At 41.5% G+C, this 26,754-nt stretch overlaps 1 protein-coding gene across 5 annotated transcripts; it reads right to left on the bottom strand.

Annotated features, from left to right (window-relative positions):
• Positions 1–16: 16 nt before the first annotated feature.
• Positions 17–26,754, bottom strand: TMEM71 (transmembrane protein 71). Of its 5 annotated transcripts, none has more exons than XM_070476985.1 (10): positions 26,476–26,738; positions 24,906–24,987; positions 23,406–23,466; positions 20,720–20,932; positions 18,930–19,102; positions 12,005–12,190; positions 7,819–7,894; positions 3,819–3,880; positions 3,645–3,705; positions 17–242 (listed from the first exon to the last, which is right to left on the bottom strand). In XM_070476985.1, the coding sequence occupies exons 1-10, from the start codon at positions 26,626–26,628 to the stop codon at positions 227–229; spliced, it is 1,083 nt and encodes a 360-aa protein (XP_070333086.1). In that variant the 5' UTR covers positions 26,629–26,738; the 3' UTR covers positions 17–226. The 5 variants fall into 5 exon arrangements, with proteins under 5 accessions (XP_070333086.1, XP_070333089.1, XP_070333088.1 ...); XM_070476988.1 differs by having other exon boundaries at positions 26,391–26,565; XM_070476987.1 differs by lacking the exon at positions 12,005–12,190 and having other exon boundaries at positions 26,476–26,754.

Below are 26,754 nucleotides of genomic sequence, written 5' to 3'. Positions count from 1 at the left end.
TCCCAATCTGAGGGCTAATTAATATTATTTTCATGAGCATACTATCATTGTGAGGGCAAAACTGAGATTTTTTAAAAAACTGACATAACCAAATTAAAATCCTTTTTTCCACTCAATTATCCAGTTGTTCACTCTCTCCAATTGTTAATTCCAAGCAGACTACAAATCAGACAGTTTCTGGATATTCAGATTGAAGACATTCATCAGAGGCACTCATGAATGGTTGTCAGATTTTGGCAAACCTGATCAGAGAAAAGAGAAAAGAAATTCATCATTTATCCACGTACACAGGAAATGCAGTATCTACTTGAATTACTGCATGGCACACACACACACACATACACAACTACCTTAAATAATCAGAACTAGGACAGTGGAGCCCCAGGTCTTTCCTACCTACTACTTCTCAGTTCTCTCTCTTTTCTGGAACAGGCTACAGAGCTTTTGGTCCCTAAACCCAGCTTGGTACTTAGCTAACCACTATTTTATATTGTCCTTTTCTCCCCACCCCTTCTAGAATAGAATTCCATACTGGGTAACAAGTGAGTTTTCCCCATGATTCGAGGCTCCCAGGTAGATCAGTGGTAAAGAATCCCCCTGCCAATGCAGGAGATGTGGGTTCTATCCCTGGGTGGGGAAGATCCCCTGGAGTAGGAAATGGCAATCCACTCCAGTATTCTTGCCTGGAGAATCCCATGGACCAAGGAGCCTGATGAGCTGTAATCTATGAGGTCGCAACTAAATAACAGCAACAAAATTGATTCACTATTCACCAACTATATAAACATCCATTCTTGCATGGGAAAATAGAAAAAGAGATGTTACCCATTTTGCTACTATGACATCATAAATGTAAAATGGACCCTTCTGGTGCTAACTTGTTTTTGGCGACATGGGGTACCTCTGATGACCATCATTGGAAAGGGGCCTTTGAGCCAAAAGTGAACAGTACAGACAGTTCCCAAACTCGAAGACTTTAAATTTAACCAAGAAGGCAGTTGAGTAAGAACTGCATGATGTTATGAAAAGAGATGTAACTTGAGAAGCATAAAATGTTAAAAAAAACAAGCATGCTATCTATCTAACTATGTGCAGTGCAGGACAGATATGGAAGGGCTGCTCCACAATGTTGAATCAAATACAGTGCTTGTCCTCAGCTCCCTTAGATTCTCATCCTTGGTTCTTGGAGGAGACTTATGAGTCACTCTTGACTCCTGATGCTAATAATCATGTCTTTGGCTTATTGGTTTCTGGATATGTTTATATGTAAGGAAGGGGGTTGCAAAATCTTTAATGTACAGGCTCAGAACTCTTGGCTCTAAAGGAAGTACTTTAAGAAATGATGCAGCAAATATATTCAATGAATATTTATGGAGTACAGTACCTACTCTTTTTAAGGCATTGGATACAGAAATGAAGTCAATAGTCCTTGTTTTCAGATCTTGACTGCAAGAGTGTGTGTATATCAGGTCAGAAGGGTGGGAAACAGGTTTAAAAAAAAAACAGAGGGAATGAGAGAATAAGTTGAAGTATGTATACAAGTAATCAAAGAAGTGATCTTGTTCCATAAATGAGACTATAGATGAGAGTGTTTAAAATGGAAATATTCTGGTCTTGATATAATTTCTTTTAGGAGGAGCACAGAACAGTGGGAGATGCCCTTAAAGCAACAGATGACAAAACCCCTGCAGCTCAGACACTGGCTGATCCGACCAGCCTTCCCTGCCCACCCTCGTCATCTCTCCTGGTCTGGCCAAACATCTACCCTGATGATCCCATAGCCTCTGTGCTAACTCTGTACTTGCACTTATTGCCTTAAAAACACAACTTCACCTTGCCCTTCACAAGTCCTCCTAATTAGACTCAAATCTTGAGGCGTTGGCATCGTAACCCTGGCACTTAACGACGGTGTCTGACCCTTGGCAGAGGCTCCATAAACGTCTGCTGAGCATTACTGGACACCCAGCACAGAACACATTGTGAGTTCTAAATGAAGATAATGTTAGGTTAAGCAATGCCACTTTAGAAATCAAGGGATAAAGGTTCTTACAAACCATCTTTCCAAGACTTTCTTAGTTAATGTGCAAAGAATTATCAGAAGAGGTGATTAAAAATAAAGAGCCCCTCCCCTTCCAAATTTGGATTTGGAAGTCTGGAATTGGAATCCATACAGCTGGTTTCAAATGAACTACCCAGTTGATTCTAGGGCAGATGTCCCCAATGCTGTGCTTTGAGAAACTCTGCCCTCATTACAGAGCTTTCTAACAAGATGATACTTGTTCTGATTAATTGTACATATTCATCTTGAAACCCAAAGAAATAGATTTATACAATGTATACCAACTGACATTTTTGTGAGCTGGGTTACAAAACAGCTCTGCCGTTGAATCTTTTGTTCAGACATTATATGTTAGTCCAGTCCAGCTTGCACCGAAAGCTGAGCACCTATGCACATCTACAGTTAACCTCGTGTGAGATAGGCCTGCGTGCAGCCTCACAGCTAGAGGGAGAAAATCGGGTATCTCAGGAAGGTTTTACTTTATTTTACTTTAAAAAAATTTTTGCCCATGCCATGCGGCATGTGGGATCTTAATTCCCCAACTGGACCGCCAGGTAAGTCCCTCTTAGGAGGATTTCAAACAAATGTCACTAATTTAATGAACTTGAGCCAAGTCTGGGAGATAGTGGAGGACAGAGGAGGCCTGCAGGCTTCAGTCCAAGGGATCACAAAGAGTCAGACACAACTTAGTGAATGAACAACAGCAACATTAATTTATAAGGGCTAAAGAATAATGGTTTCTCAGGTGACCTCAGGATCCAATTTTCTACCTATCAGGTTAGATAAAACTTAGCTCTACCAACGCTTGTCCCTAGAAACCTGGAATGCCAGGAAATGAAGGAAAACATTGCTCAGGGTGTCAGTAAATCAATATTGGCTGGAGTCCAAAACAAAATAAATCTTCGCTAAGCCCCGCTGTGATTTCAGAGTTAAATACAAGGATTTCATAAATAGGGCAACGGAGTGTCAAGAGCAAAGGCCAGTAAACTAATTTGAATCACAGACCTCAGCCTCCAAGCTCTGGGACTTTGCCTCTGAGAGCCATATTGAAGTGAAGGTAAATAAGACAATCCGTCTGGCAAGGGGAGGGTGCTTTGCAGACTGTTTGAGATTCTGTGAGCATCTCACCCAGACCCCAGTAACCCTTTGAAATATGCTGAACTATGCAGTCAGAATACAGGGGGATCGTTAAGTGGGTGAGAGATGGTGGAGAAATCACAGTTTGTAACAGATCATTTCATGGGCAGTTTGCCAGTTCTTTAGGAAACTTTAAGATAAAGCCCTTTTAATGTGAGGTGTTTATGAAGTACAGTGCTATATAATCTATAAAATCCCTTCAAAGACTATTTAAAAAAATTTTTTAAGTCATATTATTTCCTAAGTTTTGCTGCCTTAAAAATTAATTCTATCTATTTTGGTATAAGTATTTAGGAGACAGGTTGGTAACAGAAATTATTCTTCAGGACAAAGAGTTAGGACCTTTCCTGCATGTAGTCGTTGCCATTCATTGCTCAGCAGAAAGCTTTCTCAGATGGCAGATTATGGTTATCTTTGTACAAACAATGAGAACACAAGAGACACTTACCAAGTGCAGCTGGGGGCTTTGAAATAGTTGGCAAGGCTGAAAAAGGATGACTTGACAACATCTTGGAGGAGAAAGAGAAAATATTTTTATTATTTTTTTTAATTTTGAGAAAATATTTTTAAATCCAGATAAAATATGGGAATCAGAGCAGTAATGTGGGAAATAGTTACTTACAAGCAATGATTATCACCAAGGAACAAGAGAAGACACTGGCTATGATTCCTCCCAGAAACCACCTGAAACAGCAGGATTGCTCAGGCTTAGCAACTGATTGTATATTTCCAACACATGAGATGTTCTTTTAGACTTACTGCAGATGAATGAATTTAGGATATACTATAGAATGACAATAACCAAAACAGTGTAGTATTGGCAAAAGGATAGAAGTACACCTGAATGGAAAAAAAATAGAAAGCCCAGAAATAGATACAAGTTGAGTGATTTTTTTTTAATGTTTAAAATTTTTATTTATCTATTTTTGGCTGTGTTGGGTCTTCACTGCTCTGTGGGGTTTTCTCTAGTTGTGGCGAGTGTGGTCTGCTCTTCATCGTGGTTTGTGGGTTTCTCAGTGCTGTAGGTTTCTTGCTGTGGAGCATGGGCTCTGGTGTGCAGGGGGCTTCGGGAGTTGTGGCACATGGGTTCAGTAGTTCCAATTCCTTCTCTAGAGCACAGACTCAGTAGCTGTGGCCCAGGGGCTTAGTTGCTCCGAGGCATCTGGGCCCTTCTGGGACCAGGGATGACACTTGTGTTTGCTGCCTTGGCAGGTGGCTTCTTTACCACCAAACCACCAGGGAAGCCCGAGTTAAGTGATTTTTAACAGAAGTGCAGGAGCAATGCAATAGAGAAAGGAGACTGTTTTCCACAAATGCTGTCGAGCTGTTTAGATGTGCAGAAGCATGACACTACACATAGACATCACACCTTAACATAAAATTCAACTCAAAATGAGTCATAGGCTGAAATGTAAACCACAAAAGTGTGAAACTTCTAGAAAAAAACAAAGGAGAAAATTTGTATGCTTAAGGTTTCATAACCTGGACAAAAGAGGGTGTTAAACTTTCAGGTTTTTGTCGATCTAATGGATGATTGTATCCCAGAGTGGATTTTTTTCTTTTTAAAGAATAATATCTTTATAGCTTTGTGCTCAAGATACGAATATTGGAAGAGATTACAAATAAATACAAAGGCAAAAGGAAAATATCATGAAAAAAATCCCGCCACCCTGAAGCATTCATTATTAAAATGTGACAAATATCCTTTCAGACATCTTTTTATAGGCATTTTTAAAACTTTAAAAATTGAGGTTTCTACATATAAACTACCAAAATCTCCAAACTCCAAAACTGCTGACCTGCTACCAAAACATATATGGGGAAACTTCAGGCACTCAGGTAAGGTTAAAATAACTCATTAGAGATTTTTAATTGCTACCTGCCTATGCAAGAGAAATAGTTTGAATTCAGACAAGTTAACTGCCTACTTGAAAAAAAAATTAGTACAGGTGTACCTTGAAGATATTGCAGTTTCAAAGACCACTGAAATAAAGTGAATATCATAATAAAGCAAATTGTGTGTATATTTGGTTTCCCAGTGCATATAAAAATTATGTTTACACTATACTGTGAACTGTTAAGTGTTCAATAGCATTATATCTTTAAAAATGCATATACCTTAATTAAAAAAGACTTTATTGCTGAAAAAAATTGAGCTTTAACAAATGTACATTAAAGCATATAAAGAATTTTAGTGTTATTTTAAAAATAAAAAACTGCCATCACCCAAATCAAGAAATAAAATATTTTTAACACCCCATAAGTTTTCCTTTACTGATCCTTCCTACTTTACTCTCCCAAATTAACCACTATTCCCACATCTATAGGAACTGATTGGTTTTGCCTTTTCTTGAATTTTTTATTTATATACTTGTGTCTGTCATCTTTCACTTACAAAATAGTTCTGAGGTTCATCCATGCTTGGCCCATAGGAAGAGTTCTTTTTTGAAAAAAAAACAAATCACTAAACTAAAATCAAAAGCTAAACTTTTTACTTTAGAATAACTAGATATACAGAGAAGTTGCAAAAAAGTAATACAGAGGGTCCTCAAATATCCCTCATCCATCTTCCCCTGTCATTAGCATCTTAGATGGTGCCTTTGTCATAATTATAAGGAACCAACACTGGTGCCTCACTAATAACTCAACTCCACACTTCATTTGAACTTAACAGCTTTTCCCTAATTGATCCACTTTCCAGCGTCTTACATAGGCTATCACATGACATTTAGTCATTTTGTGTCCTTAGTTTGGGCTGTGACAATTTCTCAGACTCTCCATAGTTTTGATGACTTTGACAGTTTTGAGGAGTACTGGTCAGATAATGTGGCGTGTCCCTCAAGGTGGGTTTTCTTGTGATTGGGCTTCCCTGGTGGCTCAGTGGTAAAGAATTCACCTGCAATGCAGGAGACACAGGTTAGATACCTGGGTTGGGAAGGTCCCCTGGAGAAGGGAATGGCAGCCCACTCCAGAATTCTTGCCTGGAACATTACATGCATAGTGGAGCCTGGCAGGCTACAGTCCCTGGGGTTGAAAGAGTCAGACATGACTTAGCTACTAGACCACCACCACCACCACCACCATGTTTTAGACTGGGGTTTAGAAGACCCTAGAGGTGAAATGCCACTCTTCTCATATCAAGGTGGTGTTTGTCAGGCTTCTCAACGGTCAAGTTTCCTTTGCCTCCTCTTTCCAAACACTACTTCTTGGAATCAAGTTTCCAGAGGGAGTCAAGTTCTCCTCTTAAGGGGGAAGTTTCTACATAAATTAATCTAAGAGGAACAATCCATTAATAGTCCTGTGAAATAAAGAAAAGTCTCCATGATCAGCTAAGTTTGGGAAAAGCTAAGTTAAGTAAAGCTGAACAGGTTTCTTCACTATGTTATTTCACTGAGCCTTTATTATGCTAATGCACTCTGTGATTCCCCCAACTTGGGATATATAATGCAGAATTCTGCAACTTTATTTTTAACTACAGGACTCCCCCCAGCCCCTTTTTGTTCTTTTGGTCCCATTATGATCTAAAAATACTTTCCAAACCTCATAATTATCTGGGAAGCTGTTTTAAAGTACGGATTCTCACTAGATCTAAATTGGTATCTCCAGGGATGAGATCCAGGACTTCATATTTAAAAATACAACTCTCCCAAGTGATGTGAGGTACTTGACCATCAAGAGGAAGGACTTGAGGACAAGCAGCACGTACTAACCAGTGTACAAGGACCACAAGACCCCAGGATGTATCATTCATTCCTGTTTCATTGGTTCAACAAATATCGAGGAGGTCCTAGCACAGTATCTCTGTTCTCAAGGAACTTACAATCTTGTAGGGAGACCTAGATCATTAACTTTTAAACACATGAACATAGAAGAGGCCAGGTGGTGATAAATGCTCAGGAGAAAAGCCAAGCGAGATGTGTGTGACAGAGAATGGTATTCTGTCTCTGTATGGTTGTCAGGGAAGGGCTCTCTGCCGATGTGACATTTGAACAGATAACCAGAAAGAAGTAAGGGCACAGGTTATTGTTTCTCCAGGGAAAAAAGACTGTAGTAGGCAGAATAAATAGCAAGTGCAAAGGCCTTGAGGCACAAGTGGGCTTAGCACAGAAGGGACTTGATGACTGCCCCGGAGATTTGGGTAAGAAAAGAATAGGAAGGACACGCTGGACAGAGGGTAGAACAGAAACATGCTTATAATCAGGCAAGCACATTATGTCCTCTGAGATGCTGAGAAGACATTTTATGTGAGGTTATGAAAATATAATGGGAAAGATGGAGTCCCAGTGGGAACTCCAAGTGCCCCAGTGGGGATGTCATATGCCCTTGAACTCCACATAGGGTTACTTGGGTTATATCTGTAACAGGGAGTCACTGAGGATTTAAACAAAGGACAATGCCTGGTACAAATCCAATTTCTAGCAAGATCCACCACCTTAGGTGTGTTTTGTGAGATAATGGGAGGAGGGAGGTAGTAGATAAAAAGCCAATGGACAGAAAAATGGACAAATCTTAACCACAGAGCTACCTAAAATGCTTTGTGGAATAAGGCAAGGAAATCATCAATCAATTACAGCTTCATTAATTACGAAACACCACTGCACGAACATAAAAAGCTAAATTACCTTGCACAGGCAGAAATGATTAAGCATGCAGCAAGCAGAATTGCTTGAAAGAAGACCTCTCGTAACAAACTGGTTTCTAACAAGAAAAATAAAAAATAAGTGAATTAGAAATCATTGTTGATTAAGTAATCTTGGAACAACAAAATCATACTAAAACTATTTTTTTGATACACCAAAAAAAAAGGGGGGGTTTTAAATGTATGTCAGTTCCAATAATTTGTCCTAAGTAACATGATCAAGAGCTTCCCCCTTGCCTCAGTGGAAAACAATCTGCATACAATGTGGGAGCCGCAGGAGACGGGGATTTGAGCCCTGGTTCGGGAAGATCCCTTGGAGGAGGGCATGGCATCCCACTCCAGTATTCTTGCCTGGAGAATCCCATGGACAGAGGTGCCTGGTGGGCTACAATCCACAAGGTCACAAAGAGTTGGATACCACAGAAGTGACATGGCATGGCACGACAATAAGATTAAATTATCAAATGCTGTTATAGGGCCTTTCATTAGAAATTTTCTGAAAAGTATCAGTTTTTACCTAACACTTAAAACATAAGCAACTGCACTACATAGACAGCTTGGGGCTTGCCTTTTACCTCAATGTTGGCAAAAGGCTTTGTAGAATTGATGCTAATGTCAGAAATCCAACTGGGATGATGATTATAATATTAAAGTCTAAAATGTATAGAGTGCCTTATAACTCACAAAGAGCTTTCATACATCAGTTCATGTCATCAATACTACCAGATTGGGAGGCAGGAACCATGATCACAGTTCTGCAAAGGAGAAGACCAAATTTCAAGTGATGAAATTCATCCAAGGTCATGGAGCTGTGTCGCCAGAGCCAAGATTGAAAAACCACATCTAGCCAGAACATCATGTTTCATCCAAAATAGGGTGGATAAGAGAATGGCAACTTGGCATAGTGGGAGTCTCTAAAGGACTAAAAAAGAGAATAAATAGTCTGAACTATTTGTCCTTACACAACTCTTCACTATCTTAAAATACTTCAGCGCTACTGAGCCATGGTGGAAATGACTGCAAATCATCCAGCAGTTATAAAAGGAAGAGTTAAACCAATTGTGACTCTGAGTCTTATTTTAACCACCTAAAAGGAATCAGAGCTGCTTTAAAGATGACCACGTAAAGATCTAGAGGAAAATAGAACAGATCTCAGCTTCATTTTTGCCAAATGCTTCAAAAGCCCAATTTTGCAAGTTGTTTAAAACTTGTAAGGTTTGAGCTCTGCATGTACTTATTTTTGCTATTTATGTTCTGAATTAGATTGAGTCAGCTTATAAGAACCTACTTAGTCCATAATATGGGCAAAACACTGAAGATGGGCAAATGCAAAATATAGCAGTTGTGAATGACATCACTGCACATATATAGTATTTCATATCAATATATACAGAGATTTAAATAAGTTATTGTGGGTTCAATCGAACGCTCAACCATCCTTCTAAAGTGTGTTTCTATTCTTAGCCTCCTCTGATCTCATGTGGAATTTGAAACATATTTTCTCCCAGAAATAAGTGTAGGTTGACAAACTGCAAAGATCCCTAGACTTGAATACTGCAGGAAGACTGGGTTGAAATTCAAGTTCTATAAAGACCTACGTTGTGATTGTGGACAAGGTGTTCATTGATTCATTCCATCAGTAGCCATTCACTTAGCATTAATTTTGGCTTAGCTCAAGTGTAAACTCCTTCAGGAAGTCTTCTTGGATGTTTTCACCTCCCCATTGGCCCTTAGCTGCTCTGTCTTTGAAATCCCACTATACTTCATGCATGTCTCCATCAACAAACTTTCCACAAAGAATTGAAATTATTGTTTTCTTTCTCTATGTTTCCCCATCAGACTATTGAGAATAGCTGGCATCTATTTGCTGGTCTTCAGCAGCAGTGTCCATATTTTCCTTGAGAAGTCCCTTTTCCCTTCCTCCTAGTGCGTGGTTCCAGTGGACAGGCTGATTTCCCTCCCAGCCTCTGATGCACTCCAGTCCACTTGGAATTTCACATGCGTGCATATGTGCTGTCACTTCAGTCATGTCCAGCTCTTTGCAGCCCTCTGGACCACAGGCCCGCCAGGCTCCTCTGTCCGTGGGATTCTCCAGGCAAGAATACTGGAGTGGGTTGCCATGCCCTCCTCCAGGGGGTCTTCCCCACCCAGGGATCTAATCCACATCTCTTATATCTCCTGCACCAGCAGACAGGCTTTTTACCACTAGCATCACCTGGCAAGCCCCTGGATCTTCATATACTTACTGACAAAGGGATAGGTTTTGTCATGTAATTGGGACCCTTCCAGAACCAAGGTAGCCAGCCCTCTTTTCCTAGGTCTAGAGTCTGTTTCTGCTGACTTTGAATGGGGGAAGTTGCAGGCACAGAGCCAGCAGAACTACCATGGAGTAATAAAGAGCATTTCAAAAAGTAAACTGGACAGTGGAAAAGAGACTTGAAGAGACTGGCAGAGACCTGGGATCTTTGCCTGGAATGTTTATTAATATGAACCAATACATTCAATGACTGATCAATCCATTTTGAGTTGGGTTCTCCTCCTCTGGAACTCAAAAAACGATAACTGATAAAATGATGCCAGGCACACTTACAACTTTAGCATATGGATCAGTATCTCAAACAGTCTGCACACTCAAAACCTACATGAAGGAGATAAGACAACATCAAATGGAGACCTCATCCACTCAGGGCTTCACAGCCAAGTGAAACAAAGGAAGATGGCGCGGAGAGAGATACTCGGTGCTGGGCACTACAGCATCTCAGGGAAGCCAAGTGCTACCTCCAACTGCCAGCAGGGGGCAGAGAAGGCCCCACAGAGGCGGTCTCCTCTGAACAGGACCTTGAAGGAAGAGTAGGGGTCTTCCAGGTGTATAGCCGTGGGAGACATTCCAGACACAACACAGAACTCATACAAAGGCTGACTTGGCCTACCGGAACTTGAGTATTCTATTCTGTAAAATGGAGACAGCTCATTTAACTGGTCCACCAACTCTCTTGGAGACCCTGTTCGGTGCCAGGCACTACATGGGCACTTGGGACTCTGCAGATGCCTAAGGGATGGTCACCACCATCCTGAAAGGGCTGACAGCCTGATGGGGGAGATAAAAAAGTAAACATTCAAGAACAGTACAAGAAATGGGCAAGAGAGAGGGGAGTCCTGAGAGCTGGAGGAATACAAAAAGGGGTCACTGAAGACCTCGTCCCCAGAAAACAGGGTGGACTCCCTGGAGGATGTGGGACACGAAACTGTCAGCGGGAAACTGTCTAAACAATAAAGACTGCTGTCCTGGTCATCCTGAGTCCTGGAAAGGGAATAAAAAAGTTCCTCAACATCTATCTAATAGCTGCACTGGGAACAAAATGAAGCAGGGCATGTTGGTCATCGGGAGTGGAAGTGGTCAGTGAGATAAATATTCAGGATTTGAGGAAGGCGAAGAAAGAGAAGACATTATTTTTTCATTTAACCTCCATCTTAGGTAATCGTAACATCACATGTTTGGAGCGCTTCGTATACATGGCACATCATGCTAAGTGCTGGATGAGGATTATTTCAATCATTTATCGATACAGGGTGGGAACTATGATTATCTCCCTTTGCAGATGAAAAGGTGACGTTTTGGAGAGTTGGGTAAACTGAAGTGGGAGCTGGGCTTTGAAACTTGGCAAGCTGGGGACAAGACAGCACCTTGAGGCAACACTGTGAGCAAACCTGGTCCATCCAATATTAGCATAGAGATTAAGGAAGATGCTTGCTGAATTCATTTCAGATTTACTACTGACAGCAAGCATCAAGGCCTTGATATCTTTTGACTTTCCTTGCCAGGGGCATAGCAAGAAAGAATGTTCTTTCTCTTGTTTATTTTCTTCTAGCATATATCAAACACACAGCTAGATATGAAGACGATGATCACAGACACCTATGTACGCACGACTCAGCTTTAGTCACATTTAGCATTTTGCCAAATGTCTTCAGGGTTCTTAAAAAACAAAGAAAACACTGCAAATCCAGTCCTTCTGATACCTCTAAGATGACTCCTCTGGGTCAGTCACGTCCTCTGCGGATGCATCACCTGGATGCAGGCTAATGCCAGCACCTAAGGGGACGTTAGTCACTTCCGGGCCCTGAAAGGAGGAATTATGTGGGTGCGGCAAAGGTTTAAAAAAACTCACTTGGATGATCCAACGTGTCTTCCTGGAAACGTTCAGAAGCTGTCCACTGGGACTGAGGAGACGAGCCACAGGAGTTTTCTCTGGGTCTCTGAGAGGCAACGGGGCCAGCAAACGAGGCTTTCACAGACTCTGCGTTCAGCTTCTGTGACTCCCAGTCATTAGTCAGAGAACAGTCAAAATCACCTCCTGGAAGAGCAGAGGGGTTCAGAGTGTGTGTGTGTGTGTGTGTGTGTGTGTGTGTGTGCGTGCGTGCGTGTGTGATTTCTGTGGCTCTAATGATCGTAGCAATAGTCTCAGGAAGCGCAGAGAATTGTAAATGAACGACCAGAAACATTTTTTCCTAACCTCTGTTTCCATGGAGCATAAAGTGACCAAGGGGAGATGACAGCAGAGAGGAGAGCCAGAGGCAGCCCACGGGCGACAGCCCCCCAAGAAGGCGCCAAGCCCGAGACGTTTGGGAAGGGGAGCCAAGGTCGAGGGGAAGGCCAAAGCTTCATGGGCCTGGGGCAGGCGGAGCCGTGGAATCGTTCACTGCAGAATATTGTATAACTGCATACACGACGCAGTTCGGGAGGCTGGGAGTCGGAAGTCAGAGCAGACAGTGCTGTGTGCCAGCCATGGCTGGGGAGGGACAGGCACATCGGTCCGCAGTTAGGAGGCAAAGAGGTCATCACTGCGCGGAAACCCGGCAGAAAGTGTCCAGATGGAGCCCGGGAGGGAGTGTCTGAGTGCTTGAGCCGAAACCTGAAGGCCGAGGAGCAGTACTTCCAGAGAGACGGAAGGAAGAGCGCAGGCCAGGAAGAGACAGACACACAGAGGGGGAGGGGAGAGGGAGGAGGGGAAGGGGGGAGGGGGAGGAGGGAGGAGGGGGAGGAGGGGGGAGGGGCGCAAAGAAGGGAAAGAAGAAAGAAAGACATCAGCCCCCAGGCAGAGTGTGGCGGGCTCCCAGAAAAATGAGCTCTGCTATGTGGCCAGACAGGAGCCCTTGAGTGTGGGCAGGCCTGGAAGATGGTTCTGGCTGGATGGCTAGTGCTGTGCTTAGTCATTCAGTCAGTCATGTCCGACTCTTTGCAACCCCATGGACTGTAGCCCGCCAGGCTCTTTGGTCCATGGGGATTCTCCAGGCAAGAATACTGGAGTGGGTAACCTATCCCTTCTGCAGGGGATCTTCCCAACCCAGGAATCGAAGTGAAGTCTCTTGCATTTCAGGCTGATTCTTTACCAGCTGAGTTACTTAGGATTGCTAAGCGGGGATCAAAATCATGAAGGGCCTCATGGGTCATGCTCACTTGGGAGCTCAGATTTATCCTGTGGGCAACTTGGAGGATGGGAGTACTGTGAGGTGCTTTGTGTGTTGAGGAGCTCACTCAGAGGTGAGAGGTGGCGAGAGACCCAGCCCTGTTCTGGAAGCTGGGAGTGACTGTGGAGTTCCAAGAGACTCTTGGGGGTCCTCATATAGCAGTGCTTCTTAACCAGAAGTCATTTCTCTCCCCAGAGGACATCTGACAATGGCTGGAGTCATTTTGGATGGTCACAATTTCAGCAGGGGAGAAGGGATAGGGTGCCACTGGTATCTAAAGGAATAAAGCCCAGGGATATTGTGAAACCATATTTAATACACAGGACAAGCCTGGTTACTGAACCAGTGAACTGACGCTTTTGGACATGGGAATTCCTGCCAACCCTGCAGGTTCCTTCCTACCCTCCCGCCCACAAGTTGCTGCCTCTTGATAAAGCAGTCTGCAGAAGCATCTTTGCCGGTTGTCACAGCAAAAGGAAATGGTAGGAAGCGGACCATGCAGAGCACCAGTAATGCCCAGGCTGCAGAGGAGGCCCTGGACCTTGTTTACTGCAGCACTAGTCACAACGGCTAAGACACGAACAACCCAAGTGCTCATCAATAGGTGAACGAATAAAGAAAATCCTGCCATTTGCATCATCCCAGATGAACGAGGAGGTTCATCTAAGTGAAATAAGCCAGTCATAGAAAGACAAACACCATATGACTACACTCATACACGAGGTATCTAAAATACTCAAAATCAGAGAAGCAGAGAATAAAAGGGTGGCTGCTGGGCGTGAGGGGGAAGGGAGCTAAGGGGAATTGTTCAACAGATATAAGGTGTCAGTGATGCTAGATGAATAAGTTCTAGAGCTCTGCTACACATGTGGCTATAGATATCAATGTAGTATTTTATGTACTTCAAAATGTGTTGAGAAGGTAGATTTTTTTTTTTTTCTTAGCACTCACACACAAAAAACCCCACAAACAAACTCTACAAAAGACAGAAAACTCCACAAAGGGACACAAAGAAACTCTGGGAGGTGTTGGATGTCTGTTCCTTGACTGTGGTGATGATATTACAGGGGGTTTGCAAATATCCGAACTCATCACAGTGTCCATATTAAACATGTACATCTGCGTATATCAACTGCGCTGTGCTGAGTCACTGAGTCACGTCCGACTCTGTGCGACCCCGTGGACTGTACTACTCTCACTCTAAATCTCGCAGTATTGGAGGGATGTTAGGCTCTGATATCTTGAGTAAAGATCATATACAGCCAATACTGACCTTGAAAACCTCATGTAAATGTCCAGTTGGTAGAGCTGTATAAAACGTGTGTGATGTGACATGTGTTAGTCACTCAGTCATGTCTGACTCTTCGTGACCCCATGAACTGTAGCCTTCTAGGCTTCTGAGTCCTTGGGATTCTCCAGGCAACAATACTGGAGTGGGTTGCCACCTCCTTCTCCAGGGTATCTTCCCCACCCGGAGATCAAACCCAGGTCTCCTACTTTGCAAGCAGATTCTTTACCATCTGAGCCACCAGGGAAGTCTACATATATATATCTCTCAACTATATCTCCATAAAGCTGTTCTTAAAAAAAGAGAGGAAGGAAGCTGTGTGGTCATATTCACATGGAAGTGAGGAGGAGCTGGTACCTTTGGTGGCTGATTATATATTCAAGAGTGGCATTGAACTAAGATCTGGGGAGACGTGATGAGGATGTGACAACACTAAAAATATTCCTGTGCCGTTGCCCAAAGCTGCTCTGTTGAACTTACGCTTTGCCGCTGAGAGTTAGATGAGATAAAAATGTATCGCATATAGAATTCTGGAAATATTGCACAGAAATTTCTAAAAGAAAATTCTAAAAGAAGAAATGGCATTAAAAGGAGAAAAAAAGATAAAAAATTCTTACAGACAAAAGAGTCTTAACAAAAAATGATCAAGGAATTTTCATCTCTGAAAAGACATAGTTTTCCCCCAATTCACAGTTCCCTTCACTGACATTTTTTTCCCCCTTTTCTAACCTTAATAATAACTGAAAGGGGCTTTCCTGGGGGGGCTCAGTGGTGAAGAATCCACCTGTCAATGCAGGAGACACAGGTTCGATCCCTGACCCAGGAAGATCCCACACTCTGCAGAGGAACTAAGCCAGTGTGCCGCAACAATTGAGACTGTGCTCTGGAGTCCAGAAGCGGCAAGAACGGAGCACAAACGCCGTAACTACTGAAGCCTTCATACTCTAGAGCCCATGCCCCAACACAAGAGAAGTCACCACAATGAGAAGCCCACGCACTGCCACTAGAGCAGCCTCCAGCTTGCTGCAACTAGAGAAAAGCCCGTGTGCAGCAACAAAGATCCAGCACAGCAAAAATTAAATAGAAAACATGTTAAAAATAATAAATGAAAGAATCGTCATGCAGTAAGCAAGTGAAAGTTGCTCAGCCACGTCTGGTTCTGTGGGACCCTATGAATTGTAGTCCAGCAGGTTCCTCTGTCCATGGGATTCTCCAGGCAAGAATACTGGAGTGGGTTGCCATTTTTTCCCCAGAGGATCTTCCCTACCCAAAGATCAAACCTGGGTCTCCTGCACTGTAGGCAGATTCTTTACCATCTGAGTTACGAGGGAAGCCCTGCATAATTCAGAGAACATATCAATAAATAGTTCTTTGGGATTTTATTTGAAGATATTAATTTCATTCTGTTTCTCTTGGTTTATTTAAATTGTGTGGTTGGCTTCTGATTTTTTTTTTTTTTTGGCTTCTGTTTTAAAAGGATGAATCTATTTCTCCCAAGCAAGTTCCCTATCCTTACATACAAAATAGGCATTATCATTTTCTATAGAGGGAAACACAAAGCCATGTACAGATGTTGCCATCAAAGACATTTATGGAGGAGGCACTAGATCAAGAGAAAACTGCGGACCTCAGATGGGGGTCTTCTCTGAGGTCATCATGTTTTTCTTTCTTGGGACCGGCAGAAATAGAGCTGGAAGTCCTGAAGAATCCTCCCTGTCTACATCCTGGATCCTCTATCAGTATGACTCATGGACTCTGAGGATGCAGTCCACATTGCAGCATTGGCTCTGGGCAGCCACGAGACACCAGAGTAGAGAATGAATTGCGGCTAATGAGGAAAGGTGTCTGGATGCAGCTGTGGAAGGGGTGAGCTGAGGATAAACAAAATAGGCAACAGCAACAACAACACAAAAAAGCCCATTTTAGCCTGAAAAATGAAGGAAAAGAAAATCAGAGGAAGTAAGCTTTGATTGCATCCATTGCCCAGAGAGAAAACGGCAAAACAATTTAATTTTGAATTCTTCTCTCGAGTCTTCTAACTCGGCGATGTTTCCAGAGAAAAAGGAATTGCTGATAAAAGTCACGGGGCATTGGGTAAATCTGGAAAGCAAGAAGTCTGGGGAAGATTTGATTACAGTTGACAGCAGAGATGAGCGCTTTCAAAGCCCCATGTGCACCCGGGTTGACTAATTACTGATTGGGGGTGGGGGGAGTTGATTTTGTTATATTTAGAAGAGATTTGGAAACCATGAGAGTTTTAACAAGATACCTCATGCACGTGCAGCACTGCTGTGGTCCGATTGCTTATATTTTGAAGCAGCAGCAGTGAGAAAACAACATGTGAATTTCCAAATATGTGAAACTCTGCCTTTAGAGTGGCGATTCCCAAATTTTAAACATCCATGGATAGTTCACCTGATTTTTGCCACCTCCCAGAGCCTTCTTAACTCCTAGCCGTTTCGTATTTTCTTAGACTGTTTCACCTTTGTCTTTTACTTTAAAGGAAAATTTATATCACTCATTTAAATGCCCTAAAGAAAAAATAAATGTAAGAACAAGTACAATGAACATGAGACCTTATTTAATTTGCACTAAATATTTTTGTAGGGGAAAGCTCCTAGCCTGTTCTTTGTTAAAAGAGAGTAATGGAACTCCCAGTGGTTTGGTCTCCGTGCTCCCACTGCTGTGCAGCCACGTGAATCAGCCATGTGTGTACATGTATTCCTTTCCTCTGAGCCTCCCTCTCACCTCGCCCAGGCCCCCATCTAGGTCGTCACAGAGCACCAAGCTGAGCTCCCTGTGTTACACAGCAGCTTCCTGCTAGTCATTCCCATTTTTTTACACAAGGTAATGTGTGTATGTCAATGCTACTCCCTCATTTCATTCAGTTCAGTTCAGTTCAGTCGCTCAGTCATGTCTAACTCTTTGCGACCCCATGAATTGCAGCACACCAGGTCTCCCTGTCCATCACCAACTCCCAGAGTTTACTCAAACTCATGTCCATCAAGTCGGTGATGCCATCCAGCCATCTCATCATCTGTTGTCCCCCTTTCCTCCTGCCCTCAATCCCTCCCAGCATCAGGGTCTTTTCCAATGAGTCAACTCTTTGCATGAGGTGGCCAAAGTATTGGAGTTTCAGCTTCAGCATCAGTCCGTCCAATGAACACCCAGGACTGATCTCCTTTAGGATGGACTGGCTGGATCTTCTTGCAGTCCAAGGGACCCTCAAGAGTCTTCTCCAACACCACAGTTCAAAAGCATCACTTTTTTAGCGCTCAGCTTTCTTCACAGTCCAACTCTCACATCCATACATGACCACTGGAAAAACCATAGCCTTGACTAGATGGACCTTTGTTGGCAAAGTAATGTCTCTGCTTTTTAATATGCTATCTAGGTTGGTCATAACTTTCCTTCCATTCACTACCACTCTTTAATATGCTGTGTAAAATGGTTTTTGTTTGTATTCATTTTCTGAACTGGGTCTTCAGAAAATAATTTTAAGCTTATCTTACTTTTTCCATTTTCTGATTAGTACTTTCTGGGTCCTAGCCAAAAAAATTCTGTTTGGTAAAGGTTGTGATGATAGTCCTCTAAATTTTCTTCAAGAAGATTCATAGACCCTGTTTTTGCATCTAGGTCTAATATCCACCCCAAATTGGGTTTTGTGTATGGTGTGAACTAGTATTGAAAATACTTGTATGTGTATATAACCATTTTATTACATTTTCTTGATTAAATAAAAATATATAACCATCAGAAAAAAGATATGCTTTGAGTTCCTATCACTATAGTTTTATATATATATGTGTAGATATGTATCTACACATACATCTTTAGATACATTAATATCATATAATGGGTACTACATAACATATATATTTAATTATACATATAGCATAAATTTCAATAGGAGTATGTATATGTGTTATACTACGTATGTATATCTTGTTTTACAAATAGCAAAGTTAAGAGACTTTGCAAACTTAAGTAACTATCACAGTGTGCCCAAACTAGGACTGAATTCTGATCCTGGTATCCTTTGTCTACCCATGTCCTGTACAGAAAAGATCGATTGGAGATGTGCAGATATGTTCCAGGTATTATCAGCTTAATAATTTGTACATTTAAATTAAGCTATTTTGCATGAGATGGAGATAAATACATTTGGAAAACATAAGTAGTGTGGAGAGAACTTAAAGTGAATATTTAAAAGGTGGCTCATCCTCCATATCAAAATGACCATTGTCTCTGGATTTGGCATTGGTCCAGAACCATGTGGTTGCTACTCCCCATTTGGAAATGCTACCTCACCATGGAAAAAAGAGGTTCAAACTTACCATTTTCTTTGCAGTAGTTTGTTTCCAACCTCCTGACCCCCTCCAACCAGACATCCTCACTGGGGGAAGAGTCAACATCATCAAAGATGCTTTCATGCAGCCAGGAATCAGAGGCACTGAGGTTGAAGAGAGAAGAAAAAGAACGGCGGATTCTCCTTTTCTTTCTAAATATTCTGGAGAGAAAAGAGAGTAGTAAGGTGAATAACAAATAGCAGTCAACTCACAGTCAAAGCAGAGAATCCAGTGAAAGCAGACACGGGGGCACATGTCCATCACCCAGGTCCCTGAAGCTCATTGCAGTTTTTTCCTCCATTAATTCCAGAGAAGTTTCTTAAATTTCTATATGTATCAGATGCTTGCATCAGTGTCAAGGATATTGAGATAAGAGACAAAACCTCGGGTCGAAAAACAAAAGCAATGCAGACACAGCGAACACTTTCATTGACCTCATCCTGAACACTTTGATCAACCTCATCCTGTGTCTGGTGTCTTTCTTAGTGATTTACGTATAGTAACCCACACTATCCTGGAAATAGCCCTGTGAGGTAGGTACTACTGCTACCCCATATCTCAGGTCAGGAAACTGAGGCACAAAGAAGTTAAATAACTTGTCTGAAGTCATAGAGCTAGTAGCTGACATAGCTGGGCTGCAAACCCAGGCAGTCTGGCTCCATCTTTTCTGCCCTTGGTGACTGTGCTGTGTGCATGTGTTCTGACAGTGTCAACTGGGGCTGCTTTGAGAGCACCAGGAGAAGTATTGCTAATCTGGAGATAAGGAAGGCTTTCTGAGGTAAACAAACAAATAGTCTCATATTGAGTCCTGCTAGGAACTGAGGCAGGAAAGGTAAAAAGCGGGAAAATAATGAATGACCTTGACTGTTACGTGAAGGAGTTAGAATTTAACATAAAGGGCACAGATGGCGGTGACCTGATTGGGTTTGCATTTCCAAAAGATTTGGGTTCTCCACATGTCCCCACTCCCAACAATCCAACAATCCATCCTCTACCTTATAAGCAGTGTTACCTTGCTAAGGATGAATCTGACCGTTTGTCAAGGGCTCCTGTCAATCTACAGAATCAAGCCCGGATTCCTCAGGATGAAACGTAACCCCCTCCATCCACCTCTCGTGGAGAGCTGTCTTTCCACCCTAAGCTGTATTTCTCCCAAACGACTTGCCGTTCCTCACACTGTATCAGGGTCTCTTGGGCCGCCATGCCGGCCCCCTCTCTCAGGAAGTCCTCTTTCCTACATCCTACTTATCTTAAGCCTTGAATCAACCATCCTCATCTCTAGGAAGCTGGTTTTAATCTATCCTGCCAAAGAAAATGGGCCTCTCTTCCTTCTCCCCTCCGCTACCCTCCATCCAGGCTTCTACCCCAGCACTTCTATTGCTTCATTACTTTAAAAAAAAAAAAAACTAGTTCATTCTTTTAATTACTTTACTTATTTTTGGTTGTGTGGGGTCTTCACTGCTGTGCGGCCTTCTCTCTAGTTGATCACATGTTACAGCATGCAAGATCTTAATTCCCTGGCCAGAGATCAAGCCTGCACCCCCTGCCATGGAAGCAGGGAGTCTTAACCACTGGACCACCCGGGGCATCCCAGTTCATTACTTTTTTTCGTTTTCATGTGTCAGGCACCCCTGCTTCTTATGAGCCCATGTACTTCCATGATCTGGAGCAGAAATAGACTGCTTATAAACAATGCTGAATGAACCAATGAATGAATGAATGAACAATTGACAGATGGGTTGGAATGCAGATCCTTTGACCTAACCTCCTCTACTTACCTGACTAAGTTCTCCTTGTAGAGAACCCTGGTCTGGGAGGGGCTCAGGGTTATGTTGCCACCTTCGTCGCAGAGAAAACTGTCTTCGGTCCAGATGTAGTAGCCGTTGGTGAGTAGTCTGGGACTTCGTCGACAGGTGACCGGGGAGCCCGTCGGGGGATCTCCAGAGAGGCCCTCAAAGGGACTGTCACCATCGAGGAAATCACAGACAGAGCTACAGGGGGAGGAGACAAGCCCTTTCAGTCTACAGTCTCCATCCAGCCACACACAAACCACACGTGTAGTGACTGTGAAGGAAAACCACCTCTTTGCCATCCTGATGACCAACTACTTCTGCAATTCTGACAATGTCTCTCTTAATCCTCTGAGCTTCATCACTTCACCTGTGAGACTACTGAACTATAGCACGTTTAGTGGTTCTTTCTGTTTTAAACACTTTGATGAAAACTTAGGGCGAATTGGTTTCTTCACCATATGATGCCCCCTCCACCCCGTCCTTGACATGGTCCGTTTTCTTGGCTGGAAGAAATTGCAAAACAGCCTACCTGGGATGCTGGAAGCTCAGAGCATCTTTCACTCCCCACCCTTTCTTTGAAGAGCCCTCCAATTGCTACATCCTTACTCTTGTCACTGTAATAGGGAAATTGCAACTACACAGCCACCAGACGCTAATGAGTTATAGGAGAACATGCAGTCAAAGAGATCTTTGGGGGGATTCCTCTGTGGTCCAGTGGTTAAGAATCTGCTTTGCAAAAAAAGAAAAAAAAAATCTGCCTCGTGAGGCAAGGGTTATGGGTTCCATCCCTGGTTGGGGAGCTAAAATCCCACATGCAACTAAGCCTGTGTGCCGCAATAGAGTCCAACCACCGCAAGGAAAGATCTGGCAGCTGCGACTAAGATCTGATGCAGCCAAATAAATACACAAATATTTTTTTAAAAGAGGTTTTTGTTTTTTTTTGGGTGGGGGGGTTGCCAATTTTCCTCAGATCAGCTGCATACATGATCACACAGTTAACTTCCCTGATCTGCTATCGAGGGAAGTCCTCGACTTGGTCGCGCTCATCTGTACCTGCCTTAGGTTTGAGAAACAATCACATGTCTATATGGTTGAAATGCAACTTCATGCCTCACCCTTTACTGAAATTCTGAAAAAAATTTTAAGTTTAAATCTTATTTATGTTATATGCAAGATAGATAACCAAAAATGATGTACTGTGTAATACACTGAGCAATATATATTTTGTAATAACCTCTATGGGAAAAGAATCTGAAAAACAATATACATATATTCTGAATATACACATATATATATATTCAGATTATATATAACTCAATCACTTTCTTGTGCATCTGAAATTATCACAACATTGTAAATCAACTATACTTCAGTAAAAAAATTTAAAAACTTAGAAAAATAAACTGGTGCCATCAAAATAAAAAGACCACTCACAGTTACATGCACTAAAGTTAGCAAAGAACTATTTTAAATGGATGTTAATTTATGGAAAACTTACTATGAGCCTGGCCCCTATTTCATACTTTATGTGCTTTTCACATGCCTCCCTAAAAGTTAATTAGTATCTTCATAGTACAGCAGAAAACAACAAAAAAAAAAAAAAAAGAGAGAGAGAGAGAGAGATGGAGAATGGCAAATATATTAGGTATTTGAGTGTCAGAGTTAAGATTTTGAATCTGGGTCTATCTGATTCTAAAGCATACGATTTTTCCATAAGAGCTGCTTGTTCCTCTGGTTGATTCATTTGATAGTAGCAGGAAGCCCAGAATTTATAAAAGGGGGCAGGTTCTAATATCAGTGCATGATTCCTTTATACTACTGTCATGATTCACAAAATGCTAGAGGAAACATCAGCTGATGCCTGTGTAAGGAATAAAAGATAGAGAGGGAGAAAAGAAAAGAAAGGAAAAGATAGAGACTTCTTCGCGGAATTTGAACATAATGGCAGATTCAGCATGTCTTTGAGGAACATGAGATTTGGCTGGCTTGTGCTTTGGTATAGACTCTCACGGCTCTTGAAAAATGAGGCGGTTAGGGTTACGGTTAGGGTTAGGGTTATTTAAAGTATATTTAAGAGAATATCAATTTAAGAGAAAAAGTAACAATACATCAGTATTTGGTACGCACCAAACAAAAGCAATTCACATTTGCCCACACATTCCTCTCCCTTCCAACCTCCATTATTAGGTTAGGCAAGTTTTCAGTTCATATGTGCATAAGACTGGAAATATATTTCCATATACAAATTGAATGAAGGCTAAAACCAGTATATATATATATATATACATATATATATATATATATATGTATATATATATATATTGGTTGCACCATACAGCTTGTGGAATCTTAGTTCCCTGACCAGGGATTGAACCCAAGGCCATGGGAGTGAAAGCACAGTGTCCTAACCACTAGACTGAGAGGGAATTTCCAGTATTTTAAGTATTTATTTGTTTACTTATTTATTTGGCTATGCCAAGTCTTAGTTGCCGTATGCAGGATCTTTCAGTTGTGGCATGTGGTATCTAGTTCCCCTACCACGGATGTAACCTGGGCCCCCTGCATTGGGGGCGCAGTCTTAGCTGCTGGATCACCAAGTCAAGAATACAACAAAATAATGCATACAGAAAAAATCTGACTGATGTTTCATGAGAAAAGTCCCCTAGAATACCTTGGGAGAATGCATCGGGGAGACGGCTCTACAGCATATTCTTTCTCTGACTGGGCAGAATCTGCATAAGCAAATGAGAGAGAAATACAAATTTATCACACTGTATCAACATGCATGATTGCACACAGTGAAGGGTGTGACTAGCTGCTGTCCCAGCCTCGGCAGATTTCAACAGGAGCAACCCTCCAGTGACTCATGACTAACATAACTCGTTCTCAGGACTCTATGGGAGCAAGAGCTAATTCAGGGGTTTCTATATTCTTTCTCATCTCTCCTTCAACCCTCTTTGAGAGACTCCTTAGTCTGGATGAGGCAATAATAAACCAGGCTTCCCTGGTGACTCGGCAGTAAAGAATCCACCTGCCAAGGCAGGAAACTCTGAGTTTAGTCCCCGGGTTGAGAAGATCCCCTGGAGAAGGAAATGGCAACCCACTCCAGTCTTCTTGCCTGGAAAATCTCAGGGACAGAGGATCCTGGGGGCTACAGTCCATGAGGTTGCTGAGTCAGACATGACTTATTAACTGAACAACAACAAAAGTAATAAACCATTAGCATCAAACTGACTCATGAAAACGAGGAAGAAAACGTCTTGTGGGAAGCTGTTGAAAACCCAAATCGATTACCTAATGTGCTGGTTAGTTTAGCTTACTTAGTCATTTGAGGAATTCAATCATCTGTCTAGATTCTCTCTCATTAGTGCATCTGAAGGCACTCCTGTTACAAAATAATGAGCAGAAGACATTATTGGAGGAAAAAAATGTCTGTTTTCTATAAATGATTTTCCAGTGTATGACACCTGTGAATATTCTTAATTTTTTAAAAAGATTGTGCATTCATTCATTCCAGTTTAACTAAAGGGCTGGCAACAGATTTCAGTGGGGAAAAGCTGCAGTTGATTAATATTCTAAATGCTATTGCAGCATTTTATATTGTATAGAAATGGTGTGAATACTTGTAATAGACAGCCTCAGTGAAACTTGGTTCCATTACTGATAATTAATATCTAAGACAAAGAAAGGAGCTTAGACTTTCAGATTGAGTTGGCTGATTTGAAGGAGAAAACTGTAGGTATGTGAGGGAGGGTTAGAAGCAGGGTTTGGGGAAAAAAAAATGACAAGAGGAAGGAAGAAATTTGAAACCACTACCGTTTTAACAACGCCCATATTTTCTGTAAGTAGCTATCAAAATCATTCAGTATTTTTTTTAATAGACAAACCGTTTTGCATCTTAATGGTAGCTGATAAACAATCTTCTTTCACTTTTATGCACAGGCATCTAAAAAAAAGTGATTTTTTTTTTTCCTACTAAAAGGAAAAATACCACATTTCTCTCAAGGAAAGAAATGAAGTCGAAATCATTGCCAAAGTGAATGCTGGCATTTAAGAAGCACAAGCTACTGACAGATGGTTAATGGTATGAGTATCAGCAAAATCAGAGCAGGGAGATTGCTAAAAGGAGTCTAATCATTCAAAAGATAATTGCGTAGAGCAGTTCTCTTACATTTACTTGCTACTGGTGTTGACATCAGTTGAGATATTTGGTACATCTTGGGATGGCTGCTTGTCCGAACTTCACAGATTTTCTGCAGAAGACATTAAAAAAAAAGGTGGATTATGTATTAAAAATAGAAAGATGATGCCAAAACAGATGGCATTTACTCATTGCACCAGTCAGATTTGTTTACTGAAAGAATACAGAGATAAATGGGGTTGAAGGCAGAGTTGAAGGACCACTGAGCTTGTGTCTGCCTCGATGATATTATATTTCATTTTCCATTGGGTCACTCAGTGCCTCTAAATAATCTTTTTCTGTAAATAAGGATAACATTTTATTTGGGAAAGCAAAACTTACAAAGGTTGACTTGTATTCAAAATAAAATAATGAAAATTAATTATTTGGTCAAGAAATCCAGAAAAAAATAAAAGATTGGTTTTAGAATTCTCTAAATAGATGTATTTGTATTTTTATCATCCAACACACTTCAACCTCATTATCAAGTTCAAACAATGCTAGAAGAGTGGGGACTGTCTTTTGCTTAACACCTCAAACCACTGACAGGTAGTTACAGAGAGGGCTGGGTGTCTTTATCGTTACTATCAGTCTGGACATTTCCAAATAGCATGAGAAGCATTGCACTAAAAATAGCATATTGCTGGGCAGATTTCAAAACTCACCTTTTATGAACATATAATTTACTTTCTCAGTTACAAATTAAATACATATACAAGTGTGTATGTTATGTAAACTTTCATCACTTATCACTCATTGCATGGATCTGCTTTCCATGGATCTTTCAATTTTGTATACATTATTATCCTAGCAACATAGTAAGGTAAGAAAAAATTCTTCTCTAATTCATCACCTCTATCCACATTTTTTCAAATGTGATAACTAAGATTGTTTCTATAGCTGTCACACAATTAAAACAAACCCAAATAATTCTATAGATTCAAATTGATTCTTTCAATAAACTAGACACAAAACCTGCCAGACAATATAGATCTTGCCTTACAGGGACCTTAAGAGAAATCAGGAGAACTTTCTGGCATTCCTTGAAAGATCTCTAAATCAAAGCATATGCATAGATTTCAATGGTTTGGAATATAAAATAATACTGTTTGCTCTACAATACTGTACAATAGTATGTCAGTAGTCCTTTCCATTTTTGTCCAACCCAAATTATCCTGTGTTAATTTCCCCCAATCATCAAGTTTAGTTTTAAGCCAACAAGTTGCACAGAACAAAGTAAGGTCTTACTGCTACATCTTATTAATTGAAATACAACAGGCTACAGTTAACTAACAGTTAATCAAATATTAGTAACACTGAGAAAGACTTCCGGTGCAGCTCTAAAACTTTTCAAGAAAGCAGACCCTATCTATCAGTTCCATGAAAGCAACTCATCTGTCCTAAAAATGTGTCTGTCTTCCTTCCAAAGAAAGTTCCCAGCCTCTTCTTCCAATTCATAAATAACAAAATAGTTACTGAAATATGACGCTTTCTGCGGTTGAGAGTCAGCAGAGAGATCCAGGACTTAGCAGGTCTTCAGCTGAAAATAATGACAGCGTACCAACAGGTGCAGAAGTCTTTTAACAAAGGGAAACCCGTCTCTCCCTCCTCCTAACAGATAGCTGCACACATCGCCCTGTGCAGGCTTTTGCAGAGAACTTTTGTCTTCAGCAGCCACTTGCTCTTTTGACTGTTTCCGAGAATAGAAGAGCATGTAGTTCTCTGGAAAGCAGCCTACAACTGCTCTTGTTTTCTTTTAAAAACAGTCTGCGTAACCAGAGGCTGAGAGGCACAGTGAGGTCACACTTCCTGTGCGATTCACATCAGTGGCGCTCACGCT

Source organism: Odocoileus virginianus, chromosome 15, assembly GCF_023699985.2.
Source record: "Odocoileus virginianus isolate 20LAN1187 ecotype Illinois chromosome 15, Ovbor_1.2, whole genome shotgun sequence".
Classification (NCBI taxonomy): Eukaryota; Metazoa; Chordata; class Mammalia; order Artiodactyla; family Cervidae; genus Odocoileus; species Odocoileus virginianus.
The sequence above is the reverse complement of the archived record's forward strand: the minus strand, read 5'-3'. Positions and strand labels throughout refer to the sequence as shown.

Excerpts from the sequence above, each read along its gene's own strand:
- TMEM71 (XM_070476985.1), bottom strand. The coding sequence starts at position 26,628 with ATGCTCTTCTATTCTCGGAAACAGTCAAAAGAGCAAGTGGCTGCTGAA. Across the intron at positions 19,103-20,719 it reads TACAAGGAGAACTTAGTCAG|AATATTTAGAAAGAAAAGGA; the intron begins GTAAGTAGAGGA and ends TTTTCTCTCCAG. Across the intron at positions 3,881-7,818 it reads ATCATTTCTGCCTGTGCAAG|GTGGTTTCTGGGAGGAATCA; the intron begins GTAATTTAGCTT and ends CTGCTGTTTCAG.